This window comes from Ochotona princeps, chromosome 24 (genome assembly GCF_030435755.1).
Source record: "Ochotona princeps isolate mOchPri1 chromosome 24, mOchPri1.hap1, whole genome shotgun sequence".
Classification (NCBI taxonomy): domain Eukaryota; kingdom Metazoa; phylum Chordata; class Mammalia; order Lagomorpha; family Ochotonidae; genus Ochotona; species Ochotona princeps.
Window position 1 is genome coordinate 14827079 of NC_080855.1, and position 23183 is coordinate 14850261.

A 23183-nucleotide genomic window follows, 5' to 3' on the forward strand; every position below is an offset into this window, starting at 1 on the left:
CTCTGCCACCTCCTACTATGAGGCCAGTGCACAGATGGGGAACTGAAGGACTGTGAGATCACACAGCCAGGAAGGATCAGATCCCGCTCTGCAGCCTGTGCGACGCACGCTTCCTCCCTCAGTAAGCTCCCCACCGATTCCAGCTGTTTCACCTGTTCTGGACGTCCTGGATGCACTGGAAGGCCGGGGTCTGAAAAGGAAGAAAACAAAACCACCCATGCCCTCAGAAGCAGGGAGGGCCACGAACACTCACCGTAACACTCTCACTGGCTTCAGGGGCAGAGTCAAGCAGGTCGTCAATCTCTTCTCCAAGGATGTCTCCATCATCTAAAATGACTTCCTGCCCAAGGAAGGGGACCTTCCCTCCGTTGGCCAGCGCTGCGGATGGCAGGGCACTCTCTTCCACTTGCAGCGGCAAAAGAGAAGCTAGGGGCACGATAGGAACTGAGGCCAGCTCACTTCCAACTTCATGAGAAAAACTGGATGCAGGCAAAGAGACACAGGGAACTTCTTCTTGCCTTGGAGTTGACAAATCTGTAACATAACGTTTGAAATACACTAACTCTCTCTTCCCTTGTGCTTACAGAATTCCAGTAATGACTGTCAGTAACGGAGAAAACAAAGGCCAGAAAGCACCTCTGGAAGCCATCAGACTCCTGACATGAATAACCACACACAGCGAGTTTATTCAGCAACTGAATCAAACTGTGACCATGCAGACAGGGACAATGTTACAGGAAAACATACCTGGTTCAATATCTTCCACAGAATAATTCACGGTCTAGAAATGAAATAACATAATACATTAAACTATTTCCAGGATTCTGAACATAAAGCATCCTGTGATACCTCATAAACATAAGCATGCCTATGTGCCTGCTAAGTGTTTTAAATAAAAATCAATTATAAAACAATCTGTGAAACTTACCCTAAGAGAACAATGTAAGTTTGCACAAAAGCAAGACACCCATCCAATTAAGGTCCAAGAACTAAAAGGACTAGGCGGAGCTGTAGCACACGAAGGGTTAAGTGAGATGCCAGTCCAGCAGGCCCACTGCAGAGGGTGTACCTCCCCAGACGGCAGCCAGCAGAAACCCTAGGACGGCGCTAGCAGCATTCGCCCTGCAACTTAACCAGCCACTAGCATCCAAAACACCAAGAAAACAGCTTGAAAAAAAATACTTGCTAATTTTGTTTATCCCAATGTCTCCTCAAACCAGTATTTAGCCTTGAACTACTTTTTCTTAAGATGTCTTTCTTCCTTGAAAGGCAGAGTAACAAGAGGGGAAGAGAGGGAGGGAGAGGAAGAGCAAAAGAGAGACACAGGAGAACGAAACAGAGATGGACCGTTCACATTCTGTTTCACTCCCCCGATGGCCACAACAGCCAGGGTGGGCCCGGTTTGAAAGCAGCAGCCAGGAGCTCCATCTGGGTCTCCCATGGGGCTGTCAGGAACTCAAGGACTTGAGCCAGCCATCCTCTATCTTTCCAAACACACTAGCAGAAAGCCTGGTATCACAAGCAGAGTAGCTAAACTCAAATCAATGCTCCACTATGGGATGCAGGTGACCTACGCTGCAGTTCAACCCACTGTGCCACAATGCCCATCCCAAACCACTCCTTTCCAATAAAATCTGACATCACCTGGCATCTGGTAAAATATTCCACTTACTTCAGGAAGTAAGATTAACACACATTACAGTACTTGCATTTATTTTATTCAAGAGGCAGAGAAACAGACACACAGAGACGAAAGGAACAAAGGACTTCCACCTGCTGATTAACTCCCAAAAGGGCCAACAGGCTGAAGCCAGGAGGAACGATTTCAATCCTGGCCTACTCCACTTCCCATCTAATTCCCTGCTTGTGGCCTGGGAAAGTAGCAGAGGATGATCCAAAGCCTTGGGACCCTGCACCCATGTGGGAGACCTGGAAGAAGCTCCTGTATTCTGGATTGAGATGGGCTCAGCTCTGGCCATTGCAGCCATTTGGAGAGTAAACCAGACGATGGAAGATCTTTCTCTCTGTCTCTCCTTCTCTCTGTAAATCTGACTTTCCAATAAAAATAAGTCTTCACAAATAAATAAAATAAGGCTCAGTGTGATGGCCTAGTGGCTAAATCCTCGCCTTGCATGCTTCAGGATCCCATATGGGCGCTGGTTGTGATCCCGGCAGCTCCACTTCCCATCCAGCTCCCTGCTTGTGGCCTGGGAAAGCAGCAGAGGCCCATGGCCTTGCAACCGTGCATCCACATGGCAGGGCTGGAGGACGCTCCTGGCTTTGTGTCAGCTCAGCTCTGACCACTGAGGCCACTTGTGGCATGAACCAGCAAAGAGCAGATGTTTCTGCCTCTCTTCTCTGTAAATCTGACTTTCCAATGGAAATAAAGAAATATTTTAAATTAATTAACTAATCAAGACGTGTGAAGTAATGGCTCATCAAGTGTTTGAGGAATAAAAGGGTTTACAAAATACATGAGTCTTCAGAAAGTTTATACCAAATGTACACTGTGGAAAAAACGGTGTGTGGGTTTCACAAATTTATGCAGTAATACAAACTTAGTGTTTCATTCCATGAAGTTTTTGAAATTCTCTAATAGATACCCACCCCAGTTATTAAAAGCAGAACTGCTGGGGCTGACATGTGGCATAGTAGATTAAGCTGCTGCTTTTAATGGGTCTGAGTCCCAGCTGGATGCTCTATCTCCAATCCAACTCCCCACTAACGTACAAGGGCAAGCAGCATGTGATGGCCCAAATCCATGGGCCCCTGTGCGGGAGAGCAGGGGGCGATCTTGGCTCCTGGCTTCAGCCTGTCCAGCCCTGGCTGGGGAGTAAACCAGAGGATATGATTTCTCGTTTGTTTCTTTCTCTGTCATTCTGCCTTTCAAATAACAAAACAATTTTTAAAAAAGGCAGAATTGCTAATGTTCCAATCCTCTTTTAGTAATTATTTTTATAGAAATAATAACTTTACCTTGGTAGCCTCATCCCCAGGAACTGATTTTAATGAGTCCTGGAAAAAAAAATCAAAGACACTGTCGGAAAAACAGAACTGACTCCAAGTTACAACACAAAGTAAGAAGATCTTCCAGTGAGCAATGTAGCTTACCTCAGCTCTAACATATGCTTTTCTTATTTTAAATCCCAATTTCTGGGCCAGCTCTTGAGTTAGTTTTATTACATGTTCATCCTGCAAAGGGGTGCACATATGATTATTTATAGGCTTTGTCTACCCACCACATACAAGAATAGGCAAATGGCTGTAACAGTGGGCCAGCCTGAGGGCTGTGTGGGAAACCTAACCCACACACGGGCATGAAAGTTATAACATAAATCCCATACCTTCGGCACCGCTAGGGAGCACTTTGCTACAGCGTCGTAAGCTTCTCTGTATCGTCCCAAATCACTCAGGGCCTTGGATTTCCGATACAGAGCTTTGCAGTTACCAGAATTTAGACTGAGGACTGCATCACAGTCTTCTAACACTTGATCGTGGAAACCCTGGTGTACAAGATCAAAGAGCAGAGTGAGAAACCTGACAGTTCACTTCCTCCACGGAGGCCTTCCTGAGAACGAAACCAAACTCAGACACCATCCTATCACCCTATTTGCAAGCCCAATGTCTATTATCTTCTTATTTTCATTACATTTCAAATTTAAAAACCACTGAAAATAATGCCACCTATAGGCATGCCTTCATGACTCAGATCAGATAAACATCAGTATCTTGCCAGAAAGGCCTCAGATCCTCAAGACACAAGTTCTCACTGCGTCTTATCTCCTCTAGGGGTCTGTTCCCCTTCAGTCACCTATTGCTGGAGTACATCAAAATGTCAAATGGAAATGGAACTGCCAAAAAGCAAACTTCTGAATAGCACATCATCAAAAGTAAGAAGGTTGGGCCCGGCATGACAGCGTAGCGGTTAAAATCCTCGCCTTAAATGCACCGGGATCCCATACGGGCACCGGTTCTTGTCCCAGCTGCTCCACTTCCCATCCAGCTCCCTGCTTGTGGCCTGGGAAAGAGTGGAGGACGGCCCAAGCTTTGGGACCCTGCACCTGTGTGGAAGACCTGGAAGAAGCTCCTGGCTCCTGGCTTTGGCTCAGCGCAGCACCGGCCGTTGTGGTCACTTTGGGAGTGAATCACCAGACGGAAGATCTTCCTCTCTATCTCTCCTCCTCTCTGTATATCTGACTTTGCAATAAAAAAAATAAAATAGATCTTTGAAAAAAAAAAAGTAAGAAGGTGTCCATGAAACGTATATTAAGAAAGATCTAGAGGACAACATGGATACTTTCCTTAAAAACCACGATTACATTTCATCAAATGTCTGCAGTGAGAATTACAAGCATTACAAGCTCGTGTCAGTTCCCCCGCAGGCTAAGCAGGTCCTGGGCTGTGAGCCCTCAGGCAGCTCAGTGAACCCTGATGAGCAGGACAGATCCACACAGACACCTACACCTCCAGGCCAATTCTCACAAACACAAAGACTGGTGAGAATCTTTAAGGACCAGTACCTAAGAAACAAAACTTTAAAATCCCTGAACATTTGCCAGAGCTGATGTTTGGAAAATGTTAGGCCATGTTCAAAGCAACTAATGTGCCTCTATTAAATACTGAAAATAGGAAACTGACTTTTTGTCAACATGCTGCCACTGGAAAAAATCGTCTCTGTAACAACAATGTTTGAAAAATGACAACTTACCATATTAGAATAGGAAGCAATACGATTTATACGAAGTTTTTCAATGATTTCTTTAGGGATTAAAATGTCTTCAGACTTTGCATAATCAGCTATATTCAAAGCCTCTGTGTACTGGCTTATTGAGCTTTTCCAATCACGCTCCCGATAAACATCATTTCCTTCATTAAAAAGATTTCTCACAAGAGCATGTAAATATACCTAAAAAATGAAAGTTAGCACTTGAAGCCCCTCACAGAACAACATATAGTAAAAATAACTTTCTTTTTGAGACACAGAGAAACAAAGTGAGAAGCACACAGATCGAGTTCCCACCCACTGGTTTCCTCCACAGATGTGGGCACCTGCTAGGGCTGGACCAAGGCCAAGTCAAAAGCCAGGAACTCCTTGCAGGCAGCAAGCAGCCAGCTCCTGGAGCCCATCACCTGCCGCCTCCAGGGCATGCCTCAGCGGGCAGCTGGAGTCAGGAGTGAAGCAACAGCTGGAACCCAGGCTCCACGGCAGGGCATGCAAGACACAGCGCTGGGGCTAAACAGTTGGCCAAACGCCCACTCTGTAAATTTTAAATTTTTATATCTAAACCTTCAGAATATGGCTGCGTGCACTCACTAAGGATTCTATCTAGTTTACTCTTGTAATAAAAAATTCCAGCAAAGCAGCTTGCAGATATGTGTTCACACTTCCAGCTCTACTCGATGGATAACCAGTCGCAGTCCTTGGTCAAAGCAAAGGAACAGTTCAGGCTCTGTGATGAATATCTCCAAGCAGCCTCCTAAAATACATCACGGGCAAATACCTCAAGCACCGTGCTGTACAATACTATCACACAGTGACTGCCGTGTGTGTCAGGGGTGTATTTGTGTACACACACATGCGAAGTCTCTACCAACTGCTAAGTGAAAAACAATATCCTGGGCCAGTGCAGTAGCCTAGCAGTAGCCTAGCAGTTAAAGTCCTTGCCGTCCACGCTCTGGATTCCCATATGGGCGCCAGATCTAATCCTGGCAGCCCCACTTCCCATCTAGCTCCCTGCTTGTGGCCTGGGAAAGCAGTCGAGGATAGCCCAAAGCCTTGGGACTCTGCACAGGCCTGGGAGATCCGGAAGAGGCTCCTAGCTCCTGGCATCGGATCGGCTTGGCTCCCATTGTTGCAGCTTGGGGAGTGAATCATCGGACAGAAGATCTTCCTCTCTGTCTCTCCTCCTCTCTGTATATCTGACTTTCCAATAAAAATTTAAAAATCTTAAATTAAAAAAAAAAAAGAATGTAACTTTTAAAAAAAAAGAAAAACAAAATCCTTTGATTTTCATGGCTGTATCAGTGAGGCTTAACTCCTTCATGTTTTTCAGTACCACCTTTTTTTTTTTTTTTTTTTTTTTTTTTTTTTTTTGGTCTAACAGTTTATTTGGGTCATTTACTAACTAGGAGCACAGCTGAAACTTTTTTTTTCCTTGAGATTTACATATGTACCTGAAAGACAGAGAAGGGGAGGAAAGAAAGAAACAAATGTGCTGGGTCACTCCCTATATGTTTGCAACAACAGGAATTGGGCCAGGCTAAAGTTAGGGTCTCCTGGGAGGGCAGCACAGACTCAAGCACCTGAGCCAACCGTTGCCGTTTGCCAGGCACATCAACAGGACCCGGATCAGAACCAGAGCAGCAGGGAGTCCAGTTGGCCCTGTGGTACAGGCTGCAGGCATCTGGGCAACAGTGTCGCCTGCTGCACCACAATGCTGGCCCTGAGCCCTGTTCCTGCGGAGTAAGTCTGCCACACAATCTTCTGGTGTGAGTCAAAGCTTTAGGCCCTTTGGGATCCCCATCACTGCTTCAGTATTTTTAAAGTCCTTTCCTATCACACCCTTCATTGCCTGATTTTAGGAAGTCATGTTCATAGAACAATTCCGTGTTAGCAAAATTCTCAAAGAAACTGGACAGAACACTAACTACCGATGTGACTTATAAAATGCAATGAACCATCGCACATAGCGAAGGGAAAAAGTTACAGGTAGCTTCTAGCACTAATAATTATATAATGCTTTATGATTTTAAATCTCTTTGTGGGAAGAGAGAGAGGGAAGGAAGAAGAGGAACTGGAAGGGGAAGGGGAACAGCAGGGGGAGAAAGCTTTGCCCCAAAGCAGCAAGTCCCTCAGGCTGGAAAGCCAGAGAGTGTCCACCAGTGCGCCCACAGCCCAAGCCCCAGGCTCCTCCACAGACGGAAGGGTCTCTGGCAGCTCCCTCCTCTGCTAACCCCTGGCCCCATGACTGCTGCTGCCCCCTCACTGTCCCCTCCCCAGTAAAATACACGTCACAACACACTTCCCTCTCAGTCAATTCTGTCCCACTTATCACCCATTAAATGAGAGGTAGGCTCCCACATACAAGGGACTGGCAAACTTTTCCCGTAAATGCCTAGACTCCATACTAGGGAACTATGGGCCACATGGCCTCTGTCGCAAAAGCAGCCACCAGATGATGCAGAAACAAGTGGGTGTGGTTCTGCTTCAGCAACATTTCATATGCAAAGCAGCTGCAAGCCTCGTCTGGCCAGCGAGCCAGGGGTGTCTCGAGCCAGGGGTGTCTCACGCTGGCCATGGGCTGCCCATCCTACCCCAAGTGGTTACCGCATATTGCTCCTGGGTCCCTGGGTACGACAGCGGTGACCTAAGAAGAAACAAACAGACTGCAGTCAGCACTCCACCACCAGGACAGGCTGGGCAGGAAGTGATCCTAACACAGCGGTTCTGACAGCTGGCTCAAAGGCTCATTTCTTTACTATGTTTTTCATGTATGACTGTAGACAGGAAGAAAAAGAATCCATACTACTCCTTAGTATTTTCTTATGTACGCCAATTCCCTTTCAATCTAATTCTACTGTAAGAATTAATTCTTTTTTTCTATTCATTTATTCATTAATTACAGTGTATTACATGACACAATTTCATAGGTACTGGGATTCCCCCCCCTTCACCCCAAACCCCTCCCCCATGGTGAGTCCCCCCACCTTGATGCATAACCACAGCCCAAGTTCCGCCGAGACTCCCTAATTAAAAGCTCACACCATACAGAGTCCAGCATCCCACTTGTCCAGTCAAGTTCAATGGAAGAATTAATTCTTTAAATGCCAAAAAGGTTTAAAAATAGACCAGGTTTGGGCCTGGCACGATGGCCTAGTGGCTAAAGTTCTCGCCTTGCACATGCCAGGATCCGTACGGGTGCTGGTTTGTATCCCGGCTGCTCTACTTCCCTTCCAGTTTCCTGCTTGTGGGCATGGGAAAGTAGTGGAGGATAGCCCAAGGCCTTGCGACCTTACACTCACACGGGGGACCCAGAAGAATCTCCTGGCTTCTGGCTTTGAATCAGCTCAGCTCCAGCGACTGCAACCACTCAGGAAGTAAACCAGCAGGAAGGAAAATATTTCTGTCTCTCCTCTCTGTAAATCTACCTTTCCAATAAAAATGAATAAATGTTAAAAAAAAAAATTGTCCAGGACCTCAAAGACTAGTCGGTGCAATTTCCTGCAGGGTGTAGGAGAGGATGTCTCCTTCACAGAAGCAACCAAGAGGCCCTCTGCTTAGACAGGACCAGCCAGCACTGACACATTGGGTTTTTTTTCCCTAAAGATTTATTTAATTTTTGGGGGAAGTTAAAGTTACACAAAGAGAGATGAAAGATACAGAGATCTTTCATCTGCCAGTTTACTCCCCAAACAGCCACAACAGCCGAAGCTGAGCTAATCTGGAGCCAGGAGCCAGGAGCTTGTTTCGGGTCTCCCACATGAGAATAGTGGCCTGAGGACTTAATCCATCCTCCACTGCTTTTCCAGGCCATAAGCAGGAAAGCAGAACAGCTGGGACTGAAACCAGTGTCCACATGGGATGCTGGTGCCACAGGCAGAGGCTTAACTTGCATTGCCATTACACCAGCCCCAACAAACACTTTGAGAAATCCAACTAGAGACCACATCCCCGCAGGACCACAGGGACTCAAAGCCTTCTGCACCAACACGCGTCCACAGCCATCACTTTAACTCAGCAGTACTGTTCTGGAGATTGAACACGTTCAAGGTCCTCAGTCTAACATTTGGGACCTTCTACAGGACTTCAGTTCAAAAAATCAGCATGGGTAAGAGCTATCTGAAACACAGGAATGTTCAGATGGGCAAGAGCAAAAACACTGACGGCGCTGATACACGTGAACTCTGACAGGACCTCTCCAACATGATGGAGGAGCCTTTGAGTCTGCGTCAGACGTACAGCCACATTACAAACAAGCCCTTTGGGCAAGAACAAAGGGGCGAATTCCAAAGCTCTTACTGTATGAACTGCAGGCCTTCCTTAATGTTTTGCTGCCTTTTTCGTCTCTCCTCGGACACACTGGACATGTTATCCCACACATCCGCTTTCTAAAAGAGCAACCTGGAAAGAAACAGGGCATGAAATTACTTCAGGTGCCAGGCTCCTAGATAGAATTAAGACACCCATGATCTGGGGCCAGGGTCACATCACGCATACGTCCATCCCCAAAGAGGGGCTAGGGTCCCAGCCAACAGGAATTGTATTACATGATTGGAAGCTCCTGCACCATAGCTTATGGCTGTCACTCTTCAAGGTTCAACAACAATGCAGGTTTTCTGAGCCTCCCAAGTCATCTCCACCAAAACCATCCTGCTCCCCCTTTCCTTTTCCTTGTCAGCCGTGGGTTTGCTCCCAACCTGGCCATGCACAACAGAAACTGTCTGCCTAAAACAGGCTCAACCTTGTTTTGCTCCTGGAAGCACCCCAGCAACGCCAAGCTTTCAGCTCCCCTGGCCGCCGAGGGAGTCCAACTTCCCAGTAAGCACAGTCTAAACCTCAGACGTGTTTCGTCACACACATTTTCCAAACAATCCTCACCACTATAATCAGGCTAAGGGTTTATGTCCACTCAGCTTTAGTAAATGTCAAGACACATTAAATGTCCACTCCTCCGACACTGCTCCCTGAGCTGTTCCCAGCAGGTCAAAGGGGAACCACAGAAGAAATAGGAGAACCCGGCACAGGTACGTACAGCCTAGCACACCAGCTCCCTCAGGGGAGGGAAGTTCGGCCAGCCTCCAGGACCTCTCCATCCTGGAGGTTAGGTTTTTTAACCCAGATGGGTGTGTGTAGCCAGCCAGCCAAAGGTGCTGGGTGAAGACCCTCGGGCTGCCCGGAGACACACTCTCATGGTTAGAGTCTTGATTTAGGGACATGCTGGGATAGCACAGGTGGCAGTGGGAGATGACCTGTGGTTGTTATGCCCAGGTTAGGAATTACAGCTGAGGGACTTCCATTGATAAGTCCATGACATGTGTATGTAAGTAGGGGACCAACACCAAAGTGGTTTGGAGGGGAGAACAAGAGTGAGAGAAGTGGGTTTGATAGCAGAATCTGGAGGAAATGTGGGCTCATCCCTGTGGAACTGTAATCTCTGCTGGCTCGCCCAAGAACTGCAGATGGAGTCAGGCCTTGCTGGGGAGCTAAGTGAGAATGAGAGTATGATGAGAATGAGAGTATGATGGAGGGCAGCAGGCATGGCTGTACATGGCTACAGACTGCACCAGCGCGGGTTTACACTGAGATGGTGGAGCGACAGACTGGGCTTGAATCCAGCCCCACTGGTATTTGTGAGAGTCAGGTTGGTTGTACAACAGTCCAGACGAGGTCTTGACTCCCGCTGAACCACGTGAAAACTGTGTCTAGGCGCAGACGAAGTAGTGCTGGGCTGCAAGAACCAACAATAAGAACCAGAATGGATGTGGCAGGGTGAGCAAGGCCACTGTTCATGCCAGAACAGGAGATGGACAAAGTCAACCTGGGCCAATGACCCACTGGTGTGCATGAGAACTGCCACTGGGAGGAGACTCCATGGAGGAGCTTGGGAAACTCGATTGGGACACAGCCCATGCAGATGAGTGCAAAAAGCAAGGCATGGAGCAGCCCAGACCACATCAGGTTACAGTACCCACCCGCATACATGTGGGTCAGGTCTGGGGACAGACCAGTCTGGGCTAGCACATAACACCCACTGGCAGATCTGAGAACCAGGGCAGGGGGCAGGAGAAGCCACATCAGGCCACAACACCAGCCAGTTCACATTAGGACCGGGACAACAATTAGGCTGGGCTGGGATAGCCTGCAGCACCCACCAACAGTAGCTGGAACAGGGGGCAGACTAGACTAGGCCAGGCTGTGCAATAAGACTGTGGATGCTGAGGTAAGGTGGGTCATGCCAGCCTGGGCCCAGCAGATGCTGGTTTGTAAGCCCCAGGGGTGAGGAATTTGGCGGGGCTCAGGTCACCTGGCCTGGATCCTGGAGCCTACCTGTGAGGTGGCTGCTGGGTTTATGAGCCTTGGGGGTGGGGGAGCAGTGGGACTTGTGTCTTCTGTCCTGGGCCCTGGGGCCCGCCTACTAGGTGAATGCTGGGTTTGTGAGCCCTGGGGGTTGGGGATCCAACGATGCTTGGGACACCTGGCCCAGGTACTTGGACTCATCTGCAGGAGCATACCCTACTTAATGAAAAAGGTGGAGCAATAGACAAGGGTCCTGTTTTAAAAGGAGAATATGGCAACACATTTGGTGCTGTAGCAGAACAACAACAGAACTAACTGGACAACTACCCCAAACAAACAATGACAGCAAAAAATCTTGGTGAACGGAGTCAATGGACATCGGGAGGGTGACATCATCCTTGAATCGGTGAAATCGGCAGCATTTCAGAACTGTCCAAACCACCAGGACAGAACCCTCGGAATGTGTACACACTGAGACTCTGGGCTGATATGAGGTGACGGTTCCTCATCCCTGGGTAGTGGGATGTGTGGAAAGTCATGCATGAGTGGTATCCCCTTTCCCCAGGAACAACAAGAAGAAATAACAAATTTGGAAATAATGAGTTCACCTATTTTCCTTAAACCTCAATCCTTCCCACACTGATCAACCATGTAATCATTATTTTTAAAAAATAATAATTTTTATTAATTTAAAAGAGAAAATAAGCTTTAAAAGAAGAAGAAGGAGGAGAAACAGGAAAGAGCTGTGACAACCATCTCCCAATGTCAAGGCCAGGGTCTGCGAGCTCAGAGGTCAAGGCCAGGCCGTTCCCCGTGGGGCTAGCCTGTGCACTGCAGGACCTTAACAGTTCCCTGCGGCAAACCAAACAATCCCCTCTGGGTATTTTCTAATGTCCACACGTGGTATGAGGGGAGGGCATGCACAATCACCGTGAGCTGAGGACGCCAAGACCTAAAACTCACAAGGTTGCTTCTCACACGACCGACATAACTGGACCTGGGGACAGAAACGGGAGTTCCTCCATATCACAGGTCACAGGTTTCTGTTTGGTTGGTTGTTTTATTTTCAAAATTTTATTTATTTAAAAAGTAGAGTTGTAGAGAGAGAGAGAGACAGACAGAAAGGTCTTCCACCTGCTAGTTGACTCTCCAAATTATTGCAATGGTCAGAGCTGGGCTAGGCAAGACCAGAGCTAGGAGCCAGGAATCAGGAACTTCTTCCCAGTATTCCATGCGGGTGCAGGTGCCCAAGCACTCGGATCATCCTCTGCTGCTTTCCCAGGTCATTACCAGAGAGCTGGATTTAAAGTGAAGCAGCCGGTGCAGCGCGGTAGCCTAGTGGTTAAAGTCCTCGCCTTATACACACTGGAATCCCACATGGCTTCTGGTTCTAATCCCAGTGGCCGCACTTCCCATCCAGCTCCCTGCTGTAGCCTGGGAAAGCAGTCAAGGATGGCCCAAAGCCTTGGGATCCTGCACCCACGTGGGAGACCAGGAAGAGGCTCCTGACTCCTGGCTTCAGATCAGCACAGCTCCAGCCATTGCAGCCACTTGAGGAATGAATCAACTGATGGAAGAGCTTCCTCTCTGTCTCTCCTTCTCTCTGTATGTCTGACTTTCCAATAATTAATTAATTAATTAATTGAAGCCTACCTGGCCTCTGGACTCCTCCTTGGAAAGCTAATAGAATCCCCTGGCTTTTTCTGTTTTACTGAAGCAGGGTCAGCTTAGACTGGGAAATTTCAGGGCTCAGAGTAGCAGCTGGAGTGCCTCTGCAGTTACCCCACAAGAACTAAAGACAGACCCCTAGGTCAGAACCAATCCCAGGCTCTCTGGCCAAGGCCAAGCCCTTGTCCCAGCTGTGCCAGGGCAATAGGAAATTAGCTTGCAGTTCCTAAGTCCATTGGATAAGCGGCGAGTCCTGGGCAGTGATAATCCACTGGGTAATAGCCTTAGAGTTTACTCCTCAGAAAACACTAGAAAACCTTGAACCTCATTTGACCTCTGACAGTTAAAGGGCACATGGCAAAACTGACAGCTCAACACAATGATTAGAAGGAAGTGATAAGGTGTTTCAAACAGCAGAAATCAGGGGACTCTTTAAAATTTGGGAACATAAAATCAGGCAATATTTATATACAATATGACATAATTTAATGTTCAGCAGGTGTTTTTAAAGTTTTTTTCTCAAAATTCCATTACAAATTTTTTTTTAAAGATTATTCATTTTATTACAAAGTCAGATATAGAGAGGAGAGACAGAGAGGAAGATCTTCCGTCCGATGATTCACTCCCCAAGTGAGCCGCAACGGCCGGTGCTGCGCCGATCCGAAGCCGGGAACCAGGAACCTCTTCCGGGTCTCCCACACGGGTGCAGAATCCCAAAGCATTGAGCCGTCCTCGACTGCTTTCCCAGGCCACAAGCAGGGAGCTGGATGGGAAGTGGAGCTGCCGGGATTAGAACCGGTGCCCATATGGGATCCCGGGGCATTCAAGGCGAGGACTTTAGCCGCTAGGCCACTGTGCCGGGCCCCATTACAAATTTTTAAATACACTAAAAACTGAACCCTCCATTTTCTGTTTTTGTTTTCAATTTATAGTGTCCCCATGGAGTTCCCACCAGGGAACTCATCACCACCTCCCCTCCGGGAGCCTGACCACACCTGCCCGCCGCTGCCCACCTGCTTAAGTCTCTGTCCATCAACCCGCCTGATAATTGCGATAGATTCCAAGGTGAGGTGCAGACATAAAACTGTAATTCACCCTGCACCAACCCAGCATGTGTTGCACTACTCCGAGCTCAGTGTTTTCAGGGTGTTGGGAGGGCAGTGAGAAGCACATACCTCACCCTGAGAAGTCCCCCAGGCCCTGGGAAGACAGACAATGCAGGATCAGTGCTCCAGAAGCTGCCCACAGCTGCCACGGATTAGTTTAACCTGTGAAATAACCTCTCCTCCAACTTATAATTTTTTTAAAAAATTGTTTGAGAGGGAGAGAGAGGAGGAGAACAGGGTCCCATCTACTGGGTCGCGCCCCAAAGGCCCACAAGGCTGCCTCCCAGGGTGTGCACCAGCAGCAAGCTGCAGTTAGAAGCTGGAGGTGGGCATCAAACCTGGGTATGCCCGTGTGGGGTGTGAGCATCCTAACTGCTAGAACACATGCCAGCGTCCTAACCTTTCCTCCCGCACAATTTGTATTTATTTATCTGAAAGGCAGAGACAAAACAGATCTCTCACCTGCTGCTTCACTCCCAAAATGCTCTTAAGCACCAGAGCCTGGAGTCGGAACTCCAGGTGGGTCTCCCACACTGTAGAGCTCTGCCCTGCCACGCCACCTGCCACGCCACCTCCCAGGCAGCCTCCGGGCAAGATGGGCTGGGAAATGGGGCCAGGCTGCAAACTAGCTGTGGGTGCAGCATTCTGAACTCCTGAGCCAATGCCCAACCCACCCCTTCCTACAGGGAAAAAAAATAAAATTATATATACAATATATGTGTTACAGACCATTTTATTTACAAACTCTGTTAAAACTTCGCCAAAAACCAGGCCTGGCGGCGTGGCCTAGCGGCTAAAGTCCTCGCCTTGAAAGCCCGGGATCCCATATGGGCACCGGTTCTAATCCCAGCAGCTCCACTTCCCATCCAGCTCCCTGCTTGTGGCCTGGGAAAGCAGTCGAGGACGGCCCAATTCTTTGGGACCCTGCACCCGCGTGGGAGACCCGGAAGAGGTTCCAGGTTCCCGGCTTCGGATTGGTGCGCACCGGCCCGTTGCGCTCACTTGGGGAGTGAATCATCGGATGGAAGATCTTCCTCTCTATCTCTCCTCCTCTCTGTATATCTGACTTTGTAATAAATAAAATAACTCTTTAAAAAAAAAAAAAACTTCGCCAAAAATCTACAATGAGGAAGAATTTTATGACGTTGATCCTCAGCCACCTCTGTCAAAAAGACAGAAGCCTTCACTGAAAAGGAGACTCCTTTGCAACCTCACTCTCTCAAGGAAACTAACCATCATTCCCTGGTCCTGCCCAGACACCCCAGGAACAGCTCTGCAGCCTGACTGTGCTGGTGGTTACAGCAGAGAACAACCGCAGAGCTTGGCATATGGGTATGCGCACACGTGCAGGGACACACACAGGTACTGGGGGACACCAAGCAGAGGGTGTAGTTTGGCCAACAACCTTACTCTAACATCGACTTCCAGACTGTGAGATGACAAACTACAGTGACTTGTCACCACTGGAATGAGCAGGGCAAAGGGCTCATGGTGCTCCATGTACTCCTCCTGCAACTTCCTGTGAGTCTATAATTAAAATGAAAAATTGAAAGTGTTCTGTGCCCATGTTCTTTTTTATACAAACCAGGGCAGCTAGCACATTCTACACTCCACTCCTGGCATGCCACACTCAATCTGAGAGGTCATTCTGTACCCAGACATGCTAAATGTTTCATATATATGTGCGTGTCTCTTCAAAGAATTTCTGTAGGATAAAGTCTACACACTTTTGTTTACTTTGCCAGCTAGTGCCAACATACAGCAAATGACACCACCCAGCAACAATGCATCAAGATTACTGCCTCCCCTCTTCACGTGGAGATTATGAGCTGTGTTCGCCACTGGCACCCAGGAGATATAGGACTGCTTCAGATATGAGGAGAGCTGAGCATCGTCAGATTATAGTCACCTGCACCCTCGTCCCCTTGGACTATCTGCTCATAATGTTTGTCCATTTTTCTTCCAGGTTGAGCTAATGTTTTTTTAAAGATTTTATTTTTATTGGAAAGGCAGATATACAGAGAGGAGAGACAAAGATCTTCCATCTGCCGGTTCACTCACCAAGTGGCCGCATTGTCCAGTCCTGAGCTCTGATCTGAAGTCAGGAGCCAGGAGCTTCTTTCTGGTCTCCCACCATGGGTGCAGGGTCATCATGGGTGCTTTGGGCCATCCTCCACTTACTTTCCTTTCCCAGGCCACAAGCAGGGAGCTGGATGGGAAGTGGGGCCACCGGGATAAAACCGGCACCCAAATGGGATCCTGGCATGTGCAAGGCTAGGACTTTAGCCACTAGGCCACTACGCCGGGCCCCAGGTTGGGCTATTTATCTGAGGTGAGAGACAGAAAAAGACTAAGCATTCCTATCTACTGGTTTACTTTCCAAATGCTGGCCAGATGCCAAGAGCTGGAAACTCAAGTCAGAAAGCTAAAATTGTTCCTTCTTTCTCTTACACTCTACACCCAGACACAAAGTGTGCTTGGGAGACCTTCAGTGCACCCGCAGTACATCCTGACCCTGACTGCTTCCCACAACACTCTACTCTCCCCGAACCTAAGGCACACCATCTTGCACCTGGCTGACTCTCCAGCCTCCTTTCTAGGAATCGGCTCTCGCTTCCTGTCCCACACTGTGCCCTGCTTCATCCGGTCCCACAATAAAGCAAGAAGCACTTAGGAAAACACAAGTCAGGGGCCAGTGTTGTGGAGCAGCAGTCTAAGCACCAGCACATATGATCCCAGCAGCTCATCAGAATGACCCTTCAATTCCCGCTGCTCCACTTCCAATACAACTCTGCCAAGGTGCCTGGAAAGGTGGTAAAAGAGGATCCAAGTGCTTGGGCCCCTGCACTGCAACATGTGGAGCAGACCAGGACAGACTCCTGGCTGTTGTGGCCACGTGGGGAGTGAATCAGCAGCCAAAACATCCTTCTGGCTCTCCCTCCATCTCTGTTGCTCTGTCTTTGAAGTAAAGAAATCTGAGATCAACACTGTGGTGTAGCAAGTTAAGCTAGGCCTGCATGGTTGGCATCCCACTTGGGCACCTGTTCAATTCTCAGCTGATCCAGTTCCGATCCAGCTCCCTGATAATGCACCTGGGAGAGCAGCAGAGGATGGTTTAAGCACTTGGGCTCCTGCACTCACATGGGAGACCCAGAAGCAGCTCCAGACTGCTGGGCTCAGCCTGGCAGAGCCCTGACACTTGCAGCCCATTTCGGGAGTGATCAGCAGACAGAAGCTCTTTCCCTCTGTCTCTCCTCTCTCTGCAACCTGCTTTTCAAATAAATATTTTTTAAAAATTAAAAATAAAGAAATCTTTAAAACATACACACAAAATCAGGTATTATATTCCTACTTAAAATCCTGCAGTGGCCTCCAAAGATACCTGGAGTAAATCTTTACCTCCTTACCACAGCTTCTCAGACCCATCCTCCCCACACCTGCCCAGCCCTATGCCCCAGGTCCACTCTCGTCACAGCAGCCTTCTGCGGGGTCCCAGGAAGGTCAAACATTCTATGCTTGCTGTCTCCTCTGCCCAAAGTGCAATTCACACCTCTTCAGGGAGCTGGTTCCTCCTCCTCTGGCTCCCAGGGCCTCAATGTCCCCTCCAGGGGCCTTCCTTCCCTACATCCCACCCTCACAGCTTTACAGCTGCCTTGTCCTGGCCCTGACCGCAGGACAGCAGCCAAGGCCAGGCCAACAAACACTGCAGAGCAAGAATGAAAGAAGTGGTCAAGTGTAAAGAGAATGCTTCCCACCAAGTTCAGAAGCCCAGGAGTCAGAAACTGTTCAAATTGTCCACCGGACAAGTATGACAGAGGAAAGTGACCAGAACCAACCACTAAGTGCAGAGAGGGCCATGGGTGGGCGTGGCCTCCACCCTCTGGGAACCCAGAGAAGAAATCAATTCTTTAAAACAGAGGGATTCATAGGGGGAAGCAACAGAGAGGAAACCCAAAACAGTATGGGGCTCTCCAAGGCGGACAAAGAAAAGCTTCACTCACCGCATCTTCTCAAATCACAAGGGGCAGGGGAAGGTTGGAACAGCAAATTTACAGGCAAGGAACTCATTTAAATCAAAATGTCATGAAATTCACTGAGCTCTAGTGAGCTGGAATATCATCTTTATCAGCTGATTTGAAACTCATTCCTCAGAGTTACGTAAGGATGAAAGGTACCTGGGACCTCGACCATCATCCCTCAAGTATTCACTCAGCCTCTGTATGGAGCAGCTCACTGCCTTCAAGTCTGGTACTGGTCTGTCACCACTGCGAGCCGGTGGCCTTCCACGACAGCGCGGCAGATGAGCCGAAGGCTGTCTTAAGACACCAAGTCAAAAACAAGACTTCCACAGCTGCCCAGTTCCACAAAGGGTGGAACACGCACACTCACGCAGCCAGGCCAGGGCTAAGCGCTCTGCAAGCAGGAAGTCACTTAATCCTCTTTGTAACCTTAAGACAGATGATCTAGAGGAAACCGAAACACAAAGTGACCCAACTGGTGGGGATCACCAGGCTGGGAAGTAAGTGGCCGAGCTAGATTTCAAAGCCTGGCGACAAGCCCAAGCTCTCAAACCTCGTCATCCTGCGGCCTACATGCCTGGGACGCCCGGGGCGGGGGAGGCAAACACCTGTCTCAGGTGGCCCCGGGTTGGGCTCTGGCAAACAAGTCAGCCCTTTAAGGCAACTGAGGAGGAACAAAATATGCACACGTTGGGGAGGGGGTGTACACAAGTAAACACACAAAGACACACTTGAGGGCGACCATTTAAAGCTACTCAGTGAAACAGAAGATTCTGGCACAATGCAAAAGACACAAGCAGTGAAGATACCACTCCATGGGACCTTCCAGGTAATGCACTCAGCCAAACACAATGCCTTTAGACGCACATCTCTAACACTACACAGAGTTCCTCACCAAACACAGGCAGGATCCAGAAACAGCAGTTAAGGGGTCACCTGACACAACACATTTTTTGTGTTCTGAAGATTTACTCATTTGAAAGGCAGAGTTGCAGAGAGAAAGACAGACTCTTCCACTCGCTGGGTCACTTCTCAGATGGCAGCAACCATAGGACTGTGCCAGGCCTAAGCCTAAAGCCTGGTACTTTGTCCAGGTTTCCCATGTGAGCAGCAGGGGCTCCAAGCACTTGGGCTATCCTCTGCTGCTTTCCCTGGTTCATCAACAGGCAGCTGGATCGGCTGCACAGCAACTGGGATGCAAAGCTGTGCGCCTATAGAATGCGGTACCTGCTGCACCACCACAGACCCACCCAAAGTATCTCAGTGGGAGAAAGTATCCCTGGGTTTCCAGTGAAACTGTCCTACCCAATCTGCACAAGATCTACCCTCAGGCCGCAGCCTGGGACAGACCTTGAGAACCAGCACCACTGACCTCGGCCTGCAACAATGTACCAACCAGGTGGAGCAGCAGGCAACACTAACCCCCGATCTGGTTGCCACACCCACCGTCTAAGGGGGAGCCAGGCAAGGAAACACTGTTACAGCCTGACCAAACATGAGGCAACAGTTTCCCCCAACTCCCTTTACATGATAAGGACTGGGCTGAACATTAAGAAAGTCATTTCCAGTCTTGGCAGGGTCTCTTTCCCCATCAAAGCAACTGTGCACGGGGATATGGTCATTATTTTCAGATCCAGTAAAATACATCTGCCAAGAGCCTCCTACAGGGCCCTGGTGGCTGACAGGGAACAAGTGCATTTAGTACAGGTAGACTCAACTTTTCACCTCAAATCTCCCCAGTGAGTCGGCCTGAGGTCACTCCAAGCGTCACTGTGTGCCCAGGGCCTGGGAGAAGGTCCACCTCCTGACACCCGAGCCCAGGATACTGCTGCCTCCTCTGAATATGGGCCGCTTCATAAAACACAAAATTCTATGTTTCCATTTGTGAAACACACTTTCTCCCTTCCTCTTCCCATCCTATCACACAGCTGCTGCGCCGTCAAGAGTCATCTGAGATCAGTTAACCTAACAGAAGACACCCTGGTGAAATTCTGACAAAGTGCAAAATAGAGGTTCTTGTTGGAATGAAGCATCATTAGACTATGCAAGCTCTTTATAGCAAAGAGATTCACCTCAATTGTATGTATTATCATTAGCACTAATTTTAAAACTTTGAGATTACAAATTAGCATTTTCCCTCTCCCCCAAAATATTAAAGTTTCCTACAGATTTATAAAAACTCACTTTCAATTTGAAAAGCAGAGCTAGAGAGGAGAGAGAGATCTCTGACCTGCTCCTTTCCTCCCCAAATAGCCACATCGGCCAGGGCTGGGCCAAGCTGAAATCAGGAACCAGGAACTCCAGTCCGGTCTTCCCACCTGGGTGCCAGGGACCCAAGCACTTGGGCCGCTTCCACTGTCTTCCCCAGGCACCTGAGCAGGGAGCTGGATCAGAAGCAAAGCCACAGGGGCTCAAATTGGCACCAAACGGGACGCCAATCTCATACTGCGGTTTGACCTGTGTCAAAGTACGGGTCCCACACCTCACACCTCTGATGCACCTGAGAAGATAACAAAAGACTGCCCAAGTGCTTGCGATCCCACAAGCCATATGGGAGGTCTGAAGAAGCTCCTGGCTCCTAGCTTCTGGCCTTGCTCAGCCCTGGACACTGTGGCCATCTAACAAACAGTGCATGAAAGAGTCTGTCTCTCCTTCTTTATGTAGCTCTTTCAAATAAGTAACCAAATCTTTTTTAAGATTTTGGTTTTTTTTATTAGAAAGTCAGATACACAGCGAGGAGGAGAGACAGAGAGGAAGATCTTCTGTCCAATGATTCACTCCCCAAGTGAGCCGCAACAACCAGAGCTAAGCCGATCCGAAGCCAGGAGCCAGAAGGTTCCTCCAGTTCTCCCACACGGGAGCAGGGTCCCAAGGCTTTGGGTCATCCTCGACTGCTTTCCCAGACCACAAGCAGGGAGCTGATGGGAAGCAGGGTAGTCAGGATTAGAACCAGTGTCCATATGGGATCCCTGCGCATGCAGGACTAGGCTACTGTGCCGCGTCCAATAACTAAATCTTTAAAGGAATAATAAGAAATACTTCTAAGATTCTAGAGAAAAAAAGGGCTTTCACTAAAAGTAAAAAAAAATCATTCCAAGATACTAGAGTGGGGCCGGCACTTGTGCTATGGTATAGTAGGTAAAGTTGCTACCTGTGGCACTGACATCCCATATGGGCACCAGTTCAAATCCTGGCTGCTCCACTTCCCATCCAGCTCCCTGATGAATCACCTCGGAAAGGAGCAGAGGATGGGCCAAGTCCTTGGGACCCTGCACTCACATGGAAAACCCAGAAGAAACTTCTGGCTCCTGGCTTAGGATTGGTCCAGCTCCTGCCTTAGCAGACATTTGGGTCGGTGAACCAGCGGATGGAAGATCTGTTTCTCCTCTGGAACTTCAGAACAGGACAAGAGCTAACTCATTTGCTGTCACAAAATAAACTGGGTAAAACACACGCACGCGTGCACACACACACAAGAATAACACCCAGTCTCCACAACTTACATCATCTCATTTTGAGCCCAAAGTCAACCAAAGAAAGGACCATTTGGGGAATTATCCTGTAAATTAGGACATACTCCCCCTTTCCCACACCCTACAGCAACTCCCAGCAAGGACTGCCGGCGGAGGGGGGGGGGGTTCTCCAGACCCCAGACCAGAGGTCACCTGTGACAGCAGATATGCAGCAGACCAGGCAGCCTGCATGCCAGCCGGCAGCCCCTCCCCCTCGTGGCTCCACTTGAGAGCTGTCCAACGGAAGCCAAACGCCAGGCGGCCATGCCATTTGAAATTGCCAGGTGGCCACATCAGAGGACCACCTCGGTGCCCTCAGCCAGCCTGCCCCAACCTCAGCTGTTCCACGTGCACTGAGGCATTCAAGGTGAGCCCCGGGGACCCGCGGCCTTCCAGTCACCCGCCCGTCCCGGGGCCTGTCACGTCAACCCGGGGGACCACACAGGCCTGGGGGTGCGGGAAGGCGCCCCTCGGTGGGTGGCGCAGATCCTGAGTTCGGGGACACTCCAACCACCCAACAGTGCCCCCTAAACCCCGGGAAAACACACCCACAGGCGCCACCCATCCACCCACACCCCAGGGCCCGGCCACACCCCTGCGAACCCCCCCAGGCGAGCCGGAATGCACTGACAGCTCTGGGGACCCCCGGCCCCGCCGCCCGGCAAGGGAGGCCGCCCCACAACGGGCGCCGGATGTCGGAGGCGGCCCGGCCAAGAGGGGCGCCCGGAGAAATAAAACATAACAAAAAAAATCACAAATAAGCCTGAGGCATTAGCCCTACATCCCTGCGCCCAGCGCGCATCCTTCCCCACCCTCTACCTCCCAGAGCCCCCAAACCCCAGAACCCCTCCAGTGGGTCCCCGCTATCGGCACGGCAGGCAGGAAGACGAGGGGTCAGCACTGTTTGGGGTGAAATAACCCAAAAGCAAAGCAGACCGCCCGTCCTCGGAGTCGCGGCCGGAGCGGGGGCGCGCCGGGAGGAGGCGGCGGCGGCGGAGGGGACCAGGCCCTCGCGGCCCGCGCCCCCCGCCAGGCCCCGCTTCCGGGGTCCCCGGCTCCCCTCCCCCGCCGTCCGGCCCGTTAACGGCCGCGCGCGGGCACGAGGCGGCGGCGGCGGCGCGCGCGCGGGCACGAGGCGGCGGCGGCGCGCACGAGCCCCTCCCCGGCGGCGCCCACCGCTACCTGAGGGCACGGCGCAGGCCGACTGCGGGACGCGGCGGCTCGGGGTGCCGGCGGCGGGGCCTGGCCTGGCTCGCAGCTTCCCTCCCAACCGGCGGCGGCGGCGGCGGCCGTGCAGCCAGGGCGCCCGCCGCAGCGCCCTCTAGTGACGGGAGGCCGCGCCCAGCGCCCGGGACGCGCCGCCATTGGCTGTGCCGCGAGCGCCGGACCGGGGACCAGGCGGCGCCACGTCGGGCCGGGGGCGGCGACCGGGGCGGGTTGGAGGACGGGCCGCGATGGGCGGCTGGGAGCTGCGCCTCGGGGCCCTCCGTGGGGCCGCAGGAGCCATGGCCAGGTCCTGCTGTGCCGAGCCGTCCCCTGTGCCCTCCCAACTCTGCGCACAGCCAGGCTTGACGCCCGCGGTGGCACCTGAGTGGCCCCGCCGAGGCGTGGACCAGCCGACCCTTAGGGGTCTCAGCCCAGCTGCCCCTTGGTCTACCCGGGGGGTTACAGGAGGGGGCTGTAGGAGCCGCGGGAAGGTCGCTGTACTGGGGGTGAGCAGTGGTCTGAGCAGGTGACTGCCATGCAGGTGCGGGAGGTGTGTACCCCCTCGGCTCTCGAGCCTGGCACCTGAGTGGGAGGGAGAGGCATCCGTGGCAGACGTGTGTGCAGGTGAGACTGCCTGAGCGATCCTGACGGGCCA

At 50.4% G+C, this 23183-nt stretch overlaps 1 protein-coding gene across 4 annotated transcripts in view; it reads right to left on the bottom strand.

Moving 5' to 3' along the window:
- Nucleotides 1-22651, bottom strand: part of ZC3H7A (zinc finger CCCH-type containing 7A) — a 42018-nt gene extending 19367 nt beyond the window's left edge. For 2 of the 4 annotated variants that reach the window (XM_058680269.1, XM_058680268.1), the window contains exons 1-9: nt 22505-22651; nt 9020-9121; nt 7328-7367; nt 4709-4906; nt 3345-3503; nt 3112-3192; nt 2977-3015; nt 748-781; nt 254-534 (exon numbers count right to left, since the gene is read on the bottom strand). In XM_058680269.1, coding sequence (XP_058536252.1) covers nt 254-534; nt 748-781; nt 2977-3015; nt 3112-3192; nt 3345-3503; nt 4709-4906; nt 7328-7367; nt 9020-9087 — 900 coding nt within the window. In that variant the 5' untranslated portion in view covers nt 9088-9121; nt 22505-22651. Of the gene's footprint in view, nt 1-253; nt 535-747; nt 782-2976; nt 3016-3111; nt 3193-3344; nt 3504-4708; nt 4907-7314; nt 7368-9019; nt 9125-22504 lie in introns of those variants that run through there. The other 2 variants (XM_004586763.2, XM_058680270.1) reach the window with 2 other exon arrangements.
- Between the last annotated feature and the right edge of the window lie 532 nt (nt 22652-23183).